The 19,159-nt window shown below is 40.3% G+C and overlaps 1 protein-coding gene across 5 annotated transcripts in view; it reads right to left on the bottom strand.

The window, feature by feature from the left end:
* The window catches only part of prkag2a (protein kinase, AMP-activated, gamma 2 non-catalytic subunit a), a 441,401-nt gene that overhangs the window by 30,214 nt on the left and 392,028 nt on the right, over positions 1-19,159 (bottom strand). For all 5 annotated transcript variants that reach the window (XM_060825156.1, XM_060825155.1, XM_060825154.1 and 2 more), the window contains one exon: positions 6,196-6,254. In XM_060825156.1, the coding sequence (XP_060681139.1) occupies positions 6,196-6,254 (59 nt within the window). The remainder of the gene's footprint in view (positions 1-6,195; positions 6,255-19,159) is intronic.

The following is a 19,159-nucleotide window of genomic DNA, read 5'->3' as shown; positions in this document are numbered from 1 at the left end:
ACTACCTGCACTAGGTCCATAGCCTACTACGCCCCGGCATTCTCAGCACTTGTCAGATCCTTCTCAAATGTTGGAAGAGTACCTGCCCCCAACACCTTTCCAGGCAGCACGTTCCATACATCTACCACCCTCTGGGTGAAAAAAACCTTTCCTCAGATTCCCCACTAAACCACTTACTCCACACCTTAAACTTATGCCCTATGGTTTAAGGCATATCTGCCATGGGGAAAAGATTCTCACCGTCTACCCTGTCTATGCCTCACAATTTGTATATTTCAATTAGATTCTTCCTCAGGCACCTTTGTTCCAGGGAATACAAACACAGCCTATCCATAAGGCCTTAAGATATAGGAGCAGAAGTAGATAATTCAGCGCATCGAGTCTGCTGCACCATTCGATCATGGCAGATATAATTCTAAATTCCATTCTCCTGCCTTCTCCCCGGAACCCTTGATCTCCTTATCAATCAAGAACCTATTTATCTTTGTCTTAAATATACTTAATGACTTGCCTCCACAGCCTTATGTGGCAATGAGTTCCACAGACTCACTACCCTCTTGCTGAAGAATTCCTTCTCTCAGTTCTAAAGGATTGTCCCTTCACCCTGAGGCTGTTCCCTCAGGTCCTATTCTCTCCGACTTGTGGAAACCATCTCCTCCATGGTTATTCTATCCAGGCCTCTCAGTCTTCTGCAAATTTCAATCAGATCCCTTCAGCCTTGTAAACTCCAAGTACAGACTAGAATCCTCAACCGCTCCTCATATGATAAGCCATTCATCACCTGAATCATTCTTGTAAACTTCTGGACCCTCTCCAAAACCAGCACATTCTTTCTTTGATACGGGGTCCAAACCTGCTTATAATATTCCAAATGCGGTCTGACCAGAGCCTTATCCAGCCTCAGCATATTTGCTCCTGTATTCCAGGCCTCTTGAAGTGAATGCTAACACTACATTTACCTTTCCTTACTGCCAAAAGGACGTGCATGTTAACCTTCACAGAATCCTGAACTAGACATAAGGCCCTTTGTGCTTCAGATTTCCGAAGTCTTTCCCCATTTAAAAAATAGTTTATGCCTCTATTCTTCTTACCAAAGTGCACAATCCCCCTCAACATATTCCATCTGCCACTTCTTTACCCACTCTCCTAGTCTGCTGAAATCCTTCTGCAGTCTCCCTGCTTCCTTACCATAGAAAATCCCTGCACTGTGGATAGAGACCATAGAGCCCGTCAAATCTGCACTAACCCTCCAAAGAGCTTTTCCACATGCCCTCATTTACTATGGCTAATTCACCTAGCCTGTATGTCTCTGGGCACACCAAGGGGCAAGTTAGCATGGCCAATCAATTTAACTTGCACATCTTTGGACTGTGGGAGGAAGCCAGGTCCATGCTACCTCGGGAGAATTTGCAAACTCCATAAAGTCGCCCGAGGTTAGAATTGAACCTGACCCCTAGCACTGGGAGGCAGCAATGCTAACCAGCCTTAACACTACCTGTTCCCCCCACCTATTTCTGTATCATCTGTAAAGTTAGCCACAATGCACTCATTTTCTTTGTGCAGATTGTTAATGTATTATATAAATAGTTGTGTTCCCAATAACGACCGCTGCAAAATTTCACTAGTCACTGGCTGTCTTTCTGAAAAAAGACCCCTCTATCCCCCTTCTCTGCCTTCTGCGCATCAACCAATCCTATGCCCATGCCAGTACCCTGCCCCTAAAATCAGGGACTCTTCTCTTTTTTTAAAAACAGCCTCCAGTACAACACCTTGTCAAAGATTTGCTGGAAATCCAAATTGATCACGTCCACTGGCTCTTCTTTGTCTAACTTGTTTGTTACCTCCTCAAAGAATTCTAACAGATTTGTCAGGCATCACCTCCACTTCACAAGCCTATTTCATCATGTTAAAAATCACACAACACCAGGTTATAGTCCAACAGGTTTAATTGGAAGCATTAGCTTTCGGAGTGCTGCTCCTTCACCAAGTAGTTGTGGAATACACAATTATAAGTCACAGAATTTATAGCTAAAGTTTTCACTGAAACCTGTTGGACTATAAACCTGGGGTTGTGAGATTTTTAACTTTGTACAGCTCAGTCCAACACCACATCTCCAACTCATGACTATTTCACCACGTACTTTCAAGTACACCACAATCTCTTTCTCAATAGTGGACTCTAAAATCCCACCAAGATCAGACAAACAGACCTGTAATTTCTCATCTTCTACCTCCCTTCCTAAACAAGCCATTGTCCAGTCTTCTGGGACCCTCCTTGACTCCAGCAATTCTTGAAAGATCACCACCAAAGCCTCCACAATCTTCTCAGCCATCTCCTTTGGACCTATGGGGTACAGTCCATCTAATATGGATAATTTATCTGCCTTGAGACCTTTCAGCTTCTCCAGCACCTTCTCTATAGTGACAGCCACAACACTCACCTCTACCTCCTAACTCAAAGTTCTGGATACTACTGGTGTCTTCCATCATGAAGACTGATGTAATGTACATTTCAATTTCTCTGCCATTTATTTGCTCCCCATTACTACTTTTCTAGCCTCATTTTCCAACAGTCCAACGGCCATTCTTGTCAACCTAACAAAACCTCTTGAAATCTTTCATATTAATAGCTAGCTCAGACTCATATTTCATTTTCTCCACCTTTACTGCTTTTTCAGTTGTCCTTGTTGATTTTTAAAGGCTTCTCACTAACCTTCACCACACTGTATGCTTTTTGTTTTGTTTTTATACTGTCCCTGACTTCCCTGGTCAGCCACGGTTACCTCATCCTCCCCTTTGTGTGCTTCACCTTCCTTTGGCTGAATTTCTGCTGCACCTCCCAAATTACTCCCAGAAACACCTGCCATTGTTGCTCTACCATCTGACCCTTTCAATCAACTCTGGCCAGCTCTTCCCTGCATCTCTCTGTGGTTACCTTTGCTGTACTGTAAAGGCATTACAACTGATTCCAGCTTCTCCTTCTCAAACTGCAGAGTGAATTCAATTCTGTTGTGATCACTAACCCTTATAAAGGACTCCATCACCTTAAGCTCCCTAATCCGTCTGCCTCATTACAAATCACTAGACTGCCTGTTGCCTAGTGGGGATTAGAGTCAAGATTAGAGTGGTGGTGGAAAAGCACTGCAGGAAAATCAACGTTTCGAGCAGGAACCCTTCATCAGAAATATTCCCTAGTGGTCTCTACCAAAAGCTGCCATTCAAATAATCATCTCATAGACATTCCACAAATTCCTTTTCTTTGGATCTGCTACCAACTTGATTTTCCCAGTCCAACTACATATTGAAGTCCCCCAAGGTTATGACAGTAATACCTTTCTTACATGTCTTAACTTCACCTGAATTATTTTCTTCCCCATATTTTGAATTCTGCTGGCAGATGTGCTTTGCCAGGACCACTCTAATCTCGACTCTGTATGTAAATCCCATCAAGGGTTTTTCTCCTTGGTGGTTTCTCAATTCTACTTACACAGCTTCTATGCCTTCCAACTTTATATCACTTCTTGCTATCGACTTAAGTCTTACTAACAAGGCAACCCAACCTCTGGCCGTTCTTTCAATAGGTCGCGTATCGTTTGATATTTAGTTCGCAGCCCTGACCCCAATACAGCCACCTTTGAGATACCCACAACATTATACCTGCCAATTTCAAACAGCGCTACAAGCTAATTTACCTTGTTTCACATCCAGGTTCTTAGTTCAATGTTATACTTAGTTCAAATATAAAAAATTAATACAAGCTTGGACTGGTCGGCACAGACATGATGGGTCAAATAGCAGTAATCATTTCCTGATTTTGAATACTGCAGCAATTTTACTTCAGCCACTTTCTTCCAAGATACTTCATGTGCTAAAAATGAGTGAGTGTCCATATGAATTTGTACCTGAACATTTGCACAAATCATGCAATATAATGTTTTTATTCATCGCAATCACCGAAGAAAACAAATTAAATATACTAATTTTCAAATTGGGAGAAGTTTCGCCTTCTGGAGAAATCCAGAAATCAGCCTTAACAGGAAGTGACATCACCACAAACCCCAGGAACCCTATCCAGGAGAAAGATATAAATAGAAAGCAGGAGACAACAGCTTCGCTTCACTTGGAGGTCACCACTGATGTTACCTAGCCAGGTAATGAAACGTCTGGATATCACACCTACAGCTCAGCAAGCAAACCTACACCCTAAACCTCAACCTGAGCTACAAACCTTCACAAACCTTGCAAAAATGTTCAATAATATATGAATAATACACATATAAAAACTGTAAATAAAACAGAGCAAGATTGCATAAGACATAAACAGGGAGGGCTGGAAAACAGTTAGACCAATTCGATACCTTTTACAAAGAAATGGCATTGGATTGTACAAATGGATGCCATTCTGTCTATTGGATTGTGAGACAAAACGACTGAAGAAATAAATAGGGATAAAAAGATAAATAGTGAAAAAACTAAAGAATAAGAAAGATTACAGAAGAGATGTAATGTGTGCAGAAAGACGGCAAAGATGCATAAATTTAAAGTTTTGCATCAAGGAAAGACAGCTTTGGAAGTAAAATCACCTACTGCATTCTTTTATTAACTCTACTTTCTTTTTGCTTAAAAGTCATAACATCAGGTTACAGTCCAACAGGTTTAATTGGACTATAACCAATTGGTGTTGTGTGATTTTTAACTTTGTACACCCCAGTCCAATACCAGCATCTCCAAATCATTCTTTTTGCTTGGATCTTTTTCTCCTGAACTCTTCTGAATTAGTTTCTCCACTTTGCTCAGAGCCTCATGCTGTTATTGCTTCTCATTGCCTATACCTAGTCTGGCAGTCAGTTCTTTTGGTCATAAACATAATGATGCAACATGAGCTGGAGAAAATTACAGCAGTAGAATGAACAATGAGGCAGACAGTTGTAAAGCAACACAAAGCATTAGCCCTGATCTTTAAACCTTCATAAGACAGAAGGACGTCTAATGTTTACAGGGTGAAAGTCTACCCTTAAAAAGGATTCCTGGTCTGGTCACAGATTTCTGAAACCTTTCGTATAACACAATTGTCAGAACACAACTGGTACTTGATTCTTTGAGGGACCAGGAAAGAGGGTATTGCATGAAATTCATCTTGTGGCTCTTCCAGTACTATAAATGCATGCATCATGATAGAGGACCAGCAAAAGTCAGAACATCACTGTTGTCTCCATAATGCTTTTTTTTTTAAAAATGGGGGTGGACAGCTCCAAGATTCTTACCGAGCAACAATGCAGGAATGACACCATAGTCCCAAGTCAGGATGGTGCATAGCTTGGAGTGGAACCTGCAGTGGTGATGCTTCCATGCGTCTGCTGCCTTGCTGAACTGTTACAGTACAATGTGTAGATGGTAGACGAATGTTTAATGAGAGATTGGGGGGTGGGGTGGAGAACAGGGGATGTTGATCCACCAGATTATTTTACCTTGGATGGTGTTTCTCTTGCTCTGCCAAATAATCCAAGTCTATTAACATTTTAGTTTTAATCTTGCTTTGGTATCCTTCTGGTGTTCCTGCAACTCCATATTTTTAAATTATATTATTTATTTAGATGCTGTCAACTTTTATTTTGATCTGATAAACAACTACATAACTAAAGTGCTGTACTAATTTTAACTCAGCCTTACAGCTGACACCCAAATAGTCGTGATACAGAGGAGGAAATATGCTGAGAAATGGTCATAGGTTCGGCCTTCCCAATTGCGGGAACAACAGAGACCTGTCACTAACAAGAAGAAAAAAGGCAAGATTCAAAACACAACTTTGCATGCAATAGCAATATTGGAAAGTCTTTGAATTTTCTTAACGGTACAGGAGATTGTTTTTTTTTCTTTCCAGCCCACCTCAAGACCATGACACAACAGCAATATGCTATTTGCAGAACAAGATTTTTGACTGCATACAGACCTACGAAGTCCCTTGGGGCATTTACTATGTTAAATACACGAGATAAATTCAAGTTATTCTAATGGTTGTTGAATGCATTGAATCTAACAGACTTGTGTCTTCTCCACGATATTGAATGGTGAAAACTGATTAGTTCAAGCGTGCAAATTTATTTCAGCAACCCTAAATTCAACTAGTTTCTTTTTTCACAAAATTTACTTGCTTTGTTTCCCAAGATTTTAATGTTGACAACTGAAAGCACTTACCATTGGTGATTTGTAGTATCTGTGCAGTATGTTAATGAAGTCTGTTATAGTTAACATTCCTAGGCGAAAACAAATATAATTAATTGAGGTTACAGAATGCTGCAGAGCATTATTATCACTGAAACCTGATATTTGAGATATCCTAGTGGAAATGTGTTTCATTAAAATGCAGCAATAACGTTTATAAACACACAGTGATCAGTTGTTGGGTTTAAAAAAAACCTCACTGTGCTACTACCAGCTGCCGATAAATGGACATTAAATCTGCTGGCAAGAAAGTGAGAACTGATGAAAAAGGAGGTACATTATGGCGGAATCAAGTCGTGCAAGATCTTTTTTCAAAACTTCAAGACTGGCAAGTCTGCAATATCCAGCTTTTTTTAGCCTGCTTATTTGTAAATGCATTAAAAGCAGCACCAAACAGATTTAGAATCAACACATCACAGACACCCTTTAGTCACTGTACTCGGAATGTTAAAGATTCGCAATTTTGCTTAGTCAGGATCTCCTGCAATGTCAATTTCAAATAAATTTGTTGCACTATAACCTGGTGTCGCGTAAGTTCTAAGCCTTGCAGCATTCTATTTCTCGCTTTGCATGACTTCATTGAATAGAAATGCTTAATGGGATCAGAGCCAGTACTAGCAGTAGGGTCAATGAGGTTGTGGGTAGAGACCCACACTTTTTTTAATAAATGAGCACACTTTCCACACCATGTAGTTGATAGCATGTTATTTTAATTCAAGTTATTCATTATATTTTCAGCCTCAAAATTCATTTTCTGTCACTGCTCCCTCTTCACAACCCTGCATTTGTAGGAACAGGAATGGACAATTCAGCTACTCGAGCCTGCTTCAGCCATTCAATAAGATTGTGGCTTAGCTGTGTATGCCTGCCTTAGGTCAGTATCCTATGATACCCTTCAGAAAAAGTTGCCTCAGATTTAAATGTAACAATTGAATTAGCATCAACCAGTCTCTCTCACATCTCTGCTGAATGGCCTGGCCCTGTCTGTTAGACCAAGTCCCCTGGTTCTAGAGTCTTCAACTTGTGAAAATATTTCTTCATCTACCCTGTCTTTCCTGGTTAATATTCCAAAAGCCTCATATAGATAACTCCTTAACTTTCTAAATTATAGAGAATGAAGGTCTCATTTGTCTAATCTCTTCTTATAACTTGACCCCTGAATTCAGGTGTCACCCTCGTAAACCTCACTGAACTCCCTCCAGGCCAAAACATCCTTCCCAAGGTGTGGTGCCCAGATCTGCTCACAGTATTCTAAGTGAAGGCCAACTAGATTTTTGTATAACTGCAGCACAATATGGTCATGTTGCAGCTGTACAGGACGTTGGTTAGGCCACTCTTGAAATATTGCGTGCAGTCTGGTCTCCTTCCTATTGGAAAGATGTCGTGAAACTTGAAAGGGTTCAGAAAAGATTTACAAGGATGTTGGCAGATTTGAGCAATAGCAAGAGGTTGAATAGGCTAGGGCTGTTTTCCCTGGAGCGTCAGAGGCTGAGGGGTGATCTTAGAGGTTTATAAAATCATGAGGAGCATGGATAGGACAATGGACAAAGTCTTTTCCCTGGAGTGGAGTTGTTCAGAACTAGAGGGCTGGGATATCTGGTCGGCCTGGACAAGTTGGACTAAAGGGTCAGTTTCCGTGCTGTACATCTCTAGGACTCTATGACAATGTCTACTCCTTATACTCCAGCTCTTTAGATAGGAAAGCCAGCATTCCATTAGACTTCTTGACAATTTTTTGCACTTGTTTATAGCATTTTTATGTCACTAAAAATGGATAAATCTGCAGGCCCAGATTGCTGAGGGACGAAAGGAGATATCAGGATCCCAGCAATGCTTTTCAAATCCTCTCCTGCCACAGGTGAGATGCTGAAGGACTGGAAGGCTATCAACGCTGTCCCATTAATTGAAAAAAGGAGGGAAGCCTACAGCAGAAATTTACAGGGCAGTCAGTCTAACCTAACAGTGGGTAAGTTGCTGGAAAGAATTCTGAGGGACAGAATATATTGACACTTGGAGAAACATTGATTAACTGGATGGTCAGCATGAAGTTAAGTTATTGTTTTCTACAAATTTGATTTGAGATATTTTTTGAGAAGGTAAGGAGTGTTAATGATTGCAACGTATTTGAAGTGGTCTATATTACCTTCAGTAAGACTTTTGATAAGGTTCCTTACAGCAAACTGGTCAAGCAAGTAAAAGTTCACAGAATCCAAAGCAAAGTGGCACACTGGATGTGAAACTAGCTTACACGCAGGAAGCAGAAGGCTATAGTAGAGGGATGCTACTGTCACTGGAAATATATTTCTAGTGAGGCTTCGCAGGGCTTGGGTTAGGTGTCTTTCTGTTTGTGCTGTACATTAATAATTTGGATTTAAATGTAGCAGATGTAGTGGGCGGCACGGTGGCAGGTGGGCGGCACGGTGGCTAGCACTGCTGCCTCACAGCGCCTGAAGACCCGGGTTCAATTCCCGACTCAGGCGACTGACTGTGTGGAGTTTGCACGTTCTCCCCGTGTCTGCGTGGGTTTCCTCCGGGTGCTCCGGTTTCCTCCCACAGTCCAAAGATGTGCGGGTCAGGTGAATTGGCCATGCTAAATTGCCCGTAGTGTTAGGTAAGGGGTAATGTAGGGGTATGGGTGGGTTTCGCTTCAGCGGGTCGGTGTGGACTTGTTGGGCCGAAGGGCCTGTTTCCACACTAAGTCTAATCTAATCTAATGTGATTAAGAAGATTGCAGCTGACAGGAAAATTGGTAGAGTTGTAAATATTGAGGACAGCCATAAAGACCAGGAGGAAATCAGTGATCAGAGCAGTGACAACTGGAATTCAGCCCATAAAAAAAAGATAACACACTGATAGGGTTGACAAGGTACAGGGTTACACTATAAATAGTAGGACCATGGAAAGTACTGAAGAACTGAGGACCATTGGTGTATATATTTACCATCAGGGATGTGTGAATAAAGTGATCAAGAAAGAATGAGATACTTACCTTCATTAGCCAAGGCACAGAATACAAGAATGAAAAGGATATGCTGGAACTGTATAAAACACTGATTAGGCCAGAGCTGGAGTACTGCATATGGTCTAGTCACCACATTACAGGAAAGAGATGATTGCACGACTGAGGGTGCAGAGGAGATTTACCAGGATGCTGCCTGGCCTGGAGTGTCAGAGTTATGAGGAAACATTAAAGAGGTAGGGGTTGTCTTCCTTGGAGCAGCAATGGTTGAGAAGGGACCTGATCCAGCTAATGATGAAGAATATTGATAAGGTGGAAAGGAGGACAGTTGTTCCATTAGTAAAGGGGTCAATAACTAGGAACATAGATTTAAAGTAACAGGCAGAAAACAAAGGGGATGGGATGAGAATTTGATCACTGAGGATGGTGGGTGCCTGGAACTTAATGACTGAAAATCAAAAACCCACAACGTAAGCAGAATTTATATATTCACTTGTACTGCTAAGAGCTACCAGGGGCATGGGCTGGAACATGGAAGTTGGTGACTGGTGCAGACACAATGGGCTGAATGGACTCCTTCTGTGTTATTAACATCTATGAATCTATGAGAGAAAGATCCCTTAGTGCCAGGAGCTTGGATGGGGTAGAACGTATTAAGTGCATCCAGGTAGGTTTTCCAAAACCATATGCATAATCCAACTCGATAAATGTTGGACAGTAACTTTCTAGGTGGGCAGTCTTACAGTCAGCGTTGAAATTAATTTGGGATTGCTGTACAAAATGGGCAACACAATATTGGCAGCCTGTTAAAACTCAACAGAAAAGATAATGATAAAAATCAGTGTCAATCTGCCAACCTATTTCACATTACTGCTGAAGATTAATTTCACACCCAGGAAGACTAATGAAGCTTCAACGTGTTGCTAATGTCATCCTGGGAGAGTTTGGTTAGATTCCAACTGTAAAATACGGACAAACATTAAGCCGGATTTCAATCAACTTCATTGAATCTGAAGGGAAGAGTTCTAATATACAACAACTACACAGGTTCTTGACAAAATGTAACTTTAATGGAATTATTAGAATACTCCATATTAAGTACAAACAATAAAGTAGGTCTGTATTTTCAACTGAAAATTCTGCACCCAAAGCTGTTTTAGGTTATGATGTACACACAATAACATAAAGCACTTAAGCTATAATTTCACGTTTTAAGTGTTATTAAGCACATTATCTTATTAATGTGTGCAGCTTAATACTGTTATGACTGGCATTTGAGCAAACAGCCACTATTTAAACTTGCCTCCAATGTCTATCCACAACACTAAAATCTATTTCCACTCACAATCAGTGAATCCTCCAACTTCTCAGAAATAATCAGCACATTACACATCACTCAATTATTTATAAATTGAGAGGTACAGTATCACTGTATAGAAGGAATTGCTGTATAGAAGACGGAGAGGTTTGACAATGCTACAAGGGCAATAAAGACCTTCATTAATCAAACTATTTTTATATTTCCACGAAATGAGACAACTGAAATTCCTTTTCACACAGAGTTAATTATATCCTACATGCCAAATCTAGAAACACTGTCAGCTACCTTAATTAGTCTGGGAGATCATGACCAGCAACAGATCTCAAGTACAATCTCATGGGTTTCTGTATCATAATATCTGATAATTTGGGAAGACTTGCTAACAGCTGGATGATTTTTAGACTCAACTGGATGCAGACTACTGAAGTAATACAAAACTCCATGGTCAGCATTTCAGCTTCCTATACAAATAGAAGTGCTTTCAATAGCAAAAGTAAAAAGGTTCTTTCAAGGGTTTTATATCTGTGGAATTCTTTACTTCAGAGTGCTGCTGAGGTTGGGTCATTAAGTGCATTCAAGGCTGAGATAGACAGATTTTTAATCAGTAATCTGACTAACTGAAAAACAGCATCGTCCAAAACTCTAACATTTTTGAAAGTGTTGCCTTTCAAATGGATGTCTATACTGAGACAATTTCTCTCGGTGGTGGTTCACAGTAGCATGCTGACTTTTCTGTTTCATTCACCAGTCTACTCCTTGTGCTCCAGACAACAATCTGTGACCTCCGTGAGCTGCTTGATTTGGCTGAATTACTGTATTCCATATTACATCATTGGCAATGAATTTAGTGCAGAACAAGCTACAGTTCTTATCTTCTGAAAACCAGAAAAGCCTGTAATCTTGCTTCGATTACAAGGCTGGGTCTCATCAAGTGGTTTAGTGGTTAGGTCAGTTGGTTGGACAGCCGGTTTGCAATGCAGAGGGATTTGCATTGCAAACCAGCTGTCCAACAGCATAGGTTCAGTTCTCACCTCAGCCGAGGCTACTATAAGGATTCTCCTTCTCAACCTCACCCCTCACCTATGGTGCCCTTCGGACAAATGACCACCAGTGTCTCAGAGGGAGGGTGAGAGGGAGGGACAGCAAGGAGTAGGAGAGGCAAAAGCCCTATGGTAGTGTAAGACAATGGTGACAATGTTTACCTATAAAGGATATTCAAGGTTGAGACACAATTTTTAATCAGTAAGGAATCAAAGGTTATGGAGAAATTGCAGCAAAGTGGAGTGAGGGTTATCAGATCAGTATTGATCAATTTGAAGGGTACAGCAGACTCAAATGGGTTGAATGGCCTATTACAACTCCTGTGTCTTATAGTCTTAATCAGGCAGATATGCTAAAGGAATGAGTAGTTAGCCCACAAAATCTAAACTGACTGCACATAATACTAAAATGCGCCACACCATGATGACCAAATACCATTGTTTTACAATTTATTAATGTGCAACTGCATATCGATTTGGTTCAAAAGGAAGAAACTGTGACAATATGGATATTCAGATTTGCAAGATTAATAATTCATCACAGTAAGACGACATTTACATCTTCGCCCACATTTTGCAAAAAATATTTACATACAAATGTAAAGTAAACATTGACTTGCACGTTCTTATACACTTGTAAATTCATAGCTTGCATGTGTAAATATGGCATTTGCATGACACGGGCTTGGATTGCACCATAGCAGATAGTGAAATTTGAAGTTTTATGAAAATCTGATGTTAAAAGACAAAACATGAGCTTGTTGACAGGTTTAAAAAGCCATCAGGTTCCCTAAAAACTGGACGTCAATGCAAAATTGGGCACGGTCAGAAACTTTGAGCATATACATTGGTAGGAATAGTAGAGGAGGAACCTTTTCTCGAACCATTCTGAAGAATCATACCAGACTGGAAGCTGTTTCACTCTCCATAGATACAGGCAGACCTGCTGAATTTCTCTGCGAGTCCTTGGTCTTTGTTTCATAATTTTCATGGGTATATTACAACAGCATCAGGAACCTAGTGCTTTAATAGAATCTCAGATTGCATTGCCCACGCCCACCATCATAACTAGAATTGCAGAAGCCAGATGTTGTTAGAAATTAGGGCATAAACGTGCCATTGTTTTTGTGGTACTGCCACCCATTCCATTGTGGCAGTAAAGCCAAACATCAGCTCTTAAGTACCCTGCCTAAATACAAAGAATCCAAGAATCCACAATGACTCACTAAAATTACATTAAAGTCCTGCTCAAGTTGAAAGAGTTTTAAGCAAGTCAGTCGCCAAGCTAATGAATGGGATTTATATTTCAAAGATTTATTATTGAATATTAAAGAGACAACTGATGAGATTCAAAAGGCACAGGCAGCTGATGGATGCTGGAGACATGTAAGTGAAACTACATGCCGGCCTGATTAACTTTAAGTGCCTTCGTACCCACAAACTCTGAAGACAATATGCTTGAAGAATATAATTTCATAATGAAGCAACCCCCCTGCAGCTTATTCTCATGGACAGCACATGTTGAACTATCTTCTGTGGAAGGATCTTTGCCTTTTTGTTTCTCCCTGTCTTCTATTCCTCTGGAGTAGGGTAACAGACCAACTATACAGCCTAATTTGAAATCACATACCATTATCAAACCTAGGGAATTAAGCATGCAGAATCACTGCTTGGTATGGCTAAGTGCCTGTGCCATTCAGTCATCGGGCAGCTTGTGCTAATTAGCAGTCCTACTGATGCAAGATTAATAAAGATTAATGCAGTGATTCAGAGTTTCCTTTCTAAGAAACAGCTAAAAACTTTTGGCACTCTAATCACTTGGGAAAAGAAATGGAACGCAAGAAGATTTCAGATGAGGTCTAAAAATAAATTCAAAAGGCAAACAACAATACAGTGAAATTCTGGAGCTCACAGACTTGACACGATGAAAGAAAGGCACACAAAAAAAATGAAGGCCGAAGCTGTTTAACAAATCAGGTTACCCATTATTCCTGGTGTGCAAATATAAATCTAAATGCAAAAACAGAAACCCAGTGAAGTCTGGTATGTTTAATTTTCATCAGGTCCAAAGGCCATGTCAACTGAGTTGATAATAATGTGGAAGTTACTCATGACACAAATCATTTCTAAAATTAGGTTTCAGATTAAAAAGATAGGTCGACAATTCACAGTAAAACAGATTAAAAATTATCCGTGGAAAGAGTGGGTTGATTGGGTCAAGTGTCTTTCGCTTATTCCTACTAGCTAGTGTTATTTTTCCTGCACAAGATGACAGGAGCTTAAAATATCTCACTTACATTGCAGAAATGGTTTCCTTCAAAGTACTCTGGCAATATTCTCCACTGTTCAGAAAGTTACACCATTTATTATTCAGATGAATTTCAATAGTAAAAGGTGGTGACAGAGTAGGACCCTGCAGCCAGAGCTCATCCAGTGATAGAAGGTAATAGCTGGGAACCCTTGGGGTTAGCCCCGGAACATAGGACGTGTCGTAGATTGGGGTCTGGAAGAAATTGTGAAGCAGACTAGGCTGGGAAGCGTCAATATCAAAAGAAGGAGTTGTAAAGATCAGTAACATAATCATATTACTTGGCAGGTCGAGTTTTCAGACCTGCTCAGAGTGGGGAGGAAAAAAAGTAGCACTGATTCACAGAGATAATGGCCATAATTTCTATTTACCATCCAGTGGAGCAGGGAGTGTTGCTAACATTATCATTCCATTTGTACTACTGTATTTCCTTTAGAGTTTGAACTTGTGAACTGGAAAACTGCGACCTGAAGTGATTCATCAATGTGTTTTATCGGAGGTCTAACAAGAGCCTACATTGCAGATTATGCTAAATATTTAGACCATTCAGCCTATCAAGTCTGTTCATCCAGATGAATCGTTACATCAACTACACTTTTCTGCTAAATAAATTATAAGAGATTGGTGGTTATACCTGAGAGAGGATGTAAAGTTGTGATTGTCTCCAAAAACACAGACAGGGCTATGCTCAATCCTTCAAGCAGTCATGAATTGAAAGCAGCGTTGGAACGCCACTGCATTATTAACAGCTGTGATGTGATTTTTCTGACAATGCAACACTTAGTTTCTTCTAGTTGTCAGTGTATCTCTTTATTAAAGTGGAAAATACTCCATGTGCCAAATAGCTGAAAGCATTAAATCTTAACAGTCAGCTTATTTCATGAATGGAACAATCAAAAACAGTTCCAAGCTTGATGTTGTAGGAGAATGGATCTCAGAATAAAAGAACTGCACATTTTTTTTAAAAGTTCAACAAATTTAGACAAGTGAATCTAAACTTATTCCAGTTACTCTGCGAGATAATTCTGTTCTGCCTTTGAATTTAAAATTAATGAACAGTATAAGATTTGCTTCAGTGCTCAGGAAAAACATCCTCCATCTCAGGAGCATACAACCCCATGTGGCCTCAACAGTAAATTCACCAGTTTCCAAATCTCTCCTCCCCTACCCCATCTCAGATCCAACCCTCTGACTTGGCACCGCTCTCTTGACCTGCCCATCTTCCTTCCCACCAGCCTATCACAATCACCTCCTACCTGCATCCACTTCTTGCCATTCCAACTATCTTCCCTCCACCCCCATCCCATCTCCCTATTTATTTTGCAGCCCCCTTCCCCCTCCCCCCAGTCCTGATGAAGGGTCCTTCCTGAAATGTCAACTGTCCTGCTCCTCAGATGCTGTCTGACCTGTTATGTTTTTTTTTTCCCAGTGCCACACTCCATCTACTGACTCTCCAGCATTTGCAGTCCTCACTATGAGCTGGGCCAATACATTCTTGTTTAACCCAGGCATAGAGGAAGTATCACACTGGTGGGGAAGTGTTTACTGTAGAGAAAAATACATGATTAATGAGCATTTTAGAACTGCTAATATATCAAAGTGCATGAGGACTGATAGCTGTCAAGTTTTGTTTAACTTTTACATCAGACTAGTTGACATTTTCTTCGCAAAGAATGGTGTCCCATGTATTAATAAGCAGCTTCCAGAATATGTCTGGATGGAACAAGTTCAACACCATCTAGAAAAGCAACCTGTTTGACTGACACCCCAACCATCACCTTCAGTTTTCGCTCCCTCCACCACCAGTGGCAGTAGTCCTTACCATTTACAGACAAAAGTCAATAATTCATCAAGTTTACTGAGGCAGCACTTTGCAAACCTGCAACCTCTGCCAATCAGGAGGACAGGAACAGCAGATACACAGCAGCTACAGCACCACCTGCAAGTTCGCATCAAAAGCCACACACTACTGGCATGGAACTTTCCATTACTGTTGCTGGGTCAAAATCTTGCAACTCCTTCCTTCTCTACACCTCAGGTTCTGCAGTGGTTTAAAACGATAATCCATCAACACCTTCTCCGGACCAATGGTGGATGGCCAATAAGTGTTTGCTGAACCAAAGACACCCACAACCCACAAACAAAAAATGGTTTAAATAAGGCCATCTCTCTGTTCAATTAGATGAAAACATCTCACAGCCCTTTTCATTTGAAGAGAAGCTCCTGAGTTCTCTCCTTTGTCCAGACCAATACTTCTCTCTCAATCAACCTCACACAAATAATACTTGGCAATAACATGTTGCTGTTTGTGTGTGTTCCTTGTGCACAAACTGGCGACCACATTATAAGTGACTCTACTTCAAAGTTGCTTCAAGTGCTGTAAAGTACTTTGTAATGTCCAGTAGTCACAGAGGGTGCTATATGAATGAAATTTCATTCCTAATGAAAGGCTTTTGCCCAAAACATCGATTTTCTTGCTCCTTGGATGCTGTCTGATCTGCTGTACTTATCCAGCACCACACCCTCGACTATACAAATTGAAGTCTATGATTCTGGGTAGGGAGTTAGCCTAATGACAGAGTACTTCAATACTATTCCTTTGTTCATGAGCGCATCGTGAATAATAGATGTTAAGTAGAGGTTAAAACAGCAGACTATAATGGAAGGGCATGAGACTAATTTTAGATGATGGGTCTTAACTTGCATCTTGACACCACGGAGTGCACCACATTCATTAAAAGTTATATGGACACACTGTGGTATAAACTGGCATGTATTTTACTGAAACTCCCCAGCTTGTGCTTCTAGTTCTACAGCTGCCTAACCAATGCCCTTAAAAAGGCAGTTGAAGATCAGTGAAGAAATAATAGGAATTTTTGTTTTCAAAGCTGCTGCAAGCAGCAACAATTCTTCTATGTCCTGGGATTCCTACTTCAGACTGTTGTCAGCACTTTCTCCCATACCTTGTCCATGAACATTTGGTGAACAGTTGTGCCGTAGTTGAACTAGAACATCAGACAGGTTGACATTTTTTTTCTGCAAAGAATGGTGTCCCATGTATTAATATGTAGCTTCCAGTACATGTTTGGATGGGTGAATCTCCAAAAAGAAGTTCAACACCATTCAGGAAAGCTACTTGCTTGACTGACTCTTCAACCATCACCTTCACTGGCCAAACTGTCTGCAAAAGGGGCTGGTAACTTCTCTCGATTACTGATATTAGCTCGTGGGCTATGCACTGGGCCTTTGCTTCTGAAACATGCTTGAATTTTGAGGCATTATTTCTCTTTCCATTTTTCAATATTTCTTCCATCCTCAGAAACTGGTTTGAATGACCCTCAGTCCCTGGGCAATCACACCTGCACCACAGCTGTACTTGCATTTTGAGCATCAACAAACATTGCTATAATGCTGATTCAGAAAGTTAATCTTTAGGTTAACAGCTTTGCTGAAGCACCACATTTCCCACCACATTTGATTGTTGTCTTTGATTCCACCACTTACCTGCAGTTTATAAATCAAACTCACTGGCTTTCCATTCATATCCACGAAGAAATAAAATTAATTTAAAAATTCACTCAAGTAGGAACGCAGAACAGGAGTAGATCACAATGCTCCTCAAACCTATTCCAATATTAATGAAATCATAGCTCAACGTACATAAGAAATATAAGAAATAGGAACACGAGTAGACAATCCGGCCATCAAGCCTGCTCCACTATTCTTTATCCACCTCCTTTGGCTCCATATCCTTTTATATCCCTGTCAATCAAAAAAATCTCACACTCATATCTAAAATTCTAAATTGAGTGATCATCTGCTTTGCCTTGTGACCAAATTCCATGTTTCTCCCACAGTGCATGTGAAGAAGGGTTTCCTAACTTTTAACGTCAGTGACTCGGTGCCACTTCTTACATCATATTGCCATCCCCTCCAAGTAAATTGGCAGGGTAAGTTTCCCTTTACCTGCTCCTATAAATCAGTCAAAATTCCAATCAAATCACTCCTCAAACTCTGAAACAATACATGCTGAGTTTATATAATCTCTCCTCCTAATCTAACTTCAAGTGAGTCACAATCTTGTGAACCTGTTGCTCTCCTTCCAAAAAATAGATCCTGTCCAGGATGGTGCATCCAAAGCTGAACAGAAACTCCAGATGTGTTTTGACAAGGCTTTACAGAGCTTTAGCAAGTATACCCCAATTTACACTCTGGACCTCTAGTTATGAAGGCCAGAATTCCACTGGAATTAAAAACAAAAAATTGTACCAGTTACATGTTAGTGACCTGCATATGTAGATCTCCAATCTCTTTGGTCCTTGACTGATCCTATTTTTTAACAATTAAAATAGTACTCATATTTCAGGTCCAAAATAAATTACCTCACATATACGAGTGTAGGAAATATCAGTTTTGTTCATTCAAAGCCACTGATATCTCATGCAATTTAATGCCCACATGTAGTATAATCACCAACATTTGTCTCATCAGCCTACTTGGATGTCTGGTCCTTGCCTGTCAACTCATCAATAAATCATGACGGCTATATTGTGGGTTAGAAACTGTACAACCTAACAGCAGTATACAAAAGTGACAAAGAAAACTATACAAAAAAAACTTTAAAAACAGCTTTCACAAAGACAGTGAAGCATGCAGTAATTGCTTTTTGTGCAAGTGAATCAGTAGCATAGGTTCCACCGACGCACAATAACTACTTTAATTTAAAACTGGATCGTGAGAATGTTAAGATTTACACTAGCAGTAAAGTAAATGATGCAATTAAAAACATAAGCACTGGATTAAAACAGGAGCACAGCTGCTACTCGAAGACTGGACTGGTGTCATTAAAATCACGGCCACAGGACATTCTCTTTCTCCAATCTAATCTTTCAGTTGTCAGACTCAACACCACAGGTCATTAAGCCATAATCATTATGCAGCTATAACAAAACTGCAAATAAATCAGCACTTCACATCCAAACTACAGAATAGGAACAACAAAGTATTTCCAAGTCAGGATGGTGAGTGGCTTCGAGGGGAACTTGAATGAATCTGCTGTCCTTGTCCTTTTAGATGCTGTGGTCATGAATTTGGAAGATACTAAGAAGCCTTGGTGAATTTTTGCTATGTATCTCAGATGGCATCTACAACTACTGTTTATTCCAGGATGGTTTCAAGTTTTCCAAGCATTGTTGGAACTGCATTCATCTAGGCAAGTGGAGAATATCCTATTACACAACTGACCTGTGACTTATAGATGATGGACTGGTGGTGGAAGATACCCACTGCAAGACTCCTAGCCACCTGTA

The sequence above is a fragment of the Hemiscyllium ocellatum genome, chromosome 5 (genome assembly GCF_020745735.1).
Source record: "Hemiscyllium ocellatum isolate sHemOce1 chromosome 5, sHemOce1.pat.X.cur, whole genome shotgun sequence".
Taxonomy (NCBI): domain Eukaryota; kingdom Metazoa; phylum Chordata; class Chondrichthyes; order Orectolobiformes; family Hemiscylliidae; genus Hemiscyllium; species Hemiscyllium ocellatum.
The sequence above is the reverse complement of the archived record's forward strand: the minus strand, read 5'-3'. Positions and strand labels throughout refer to the sequence as shown.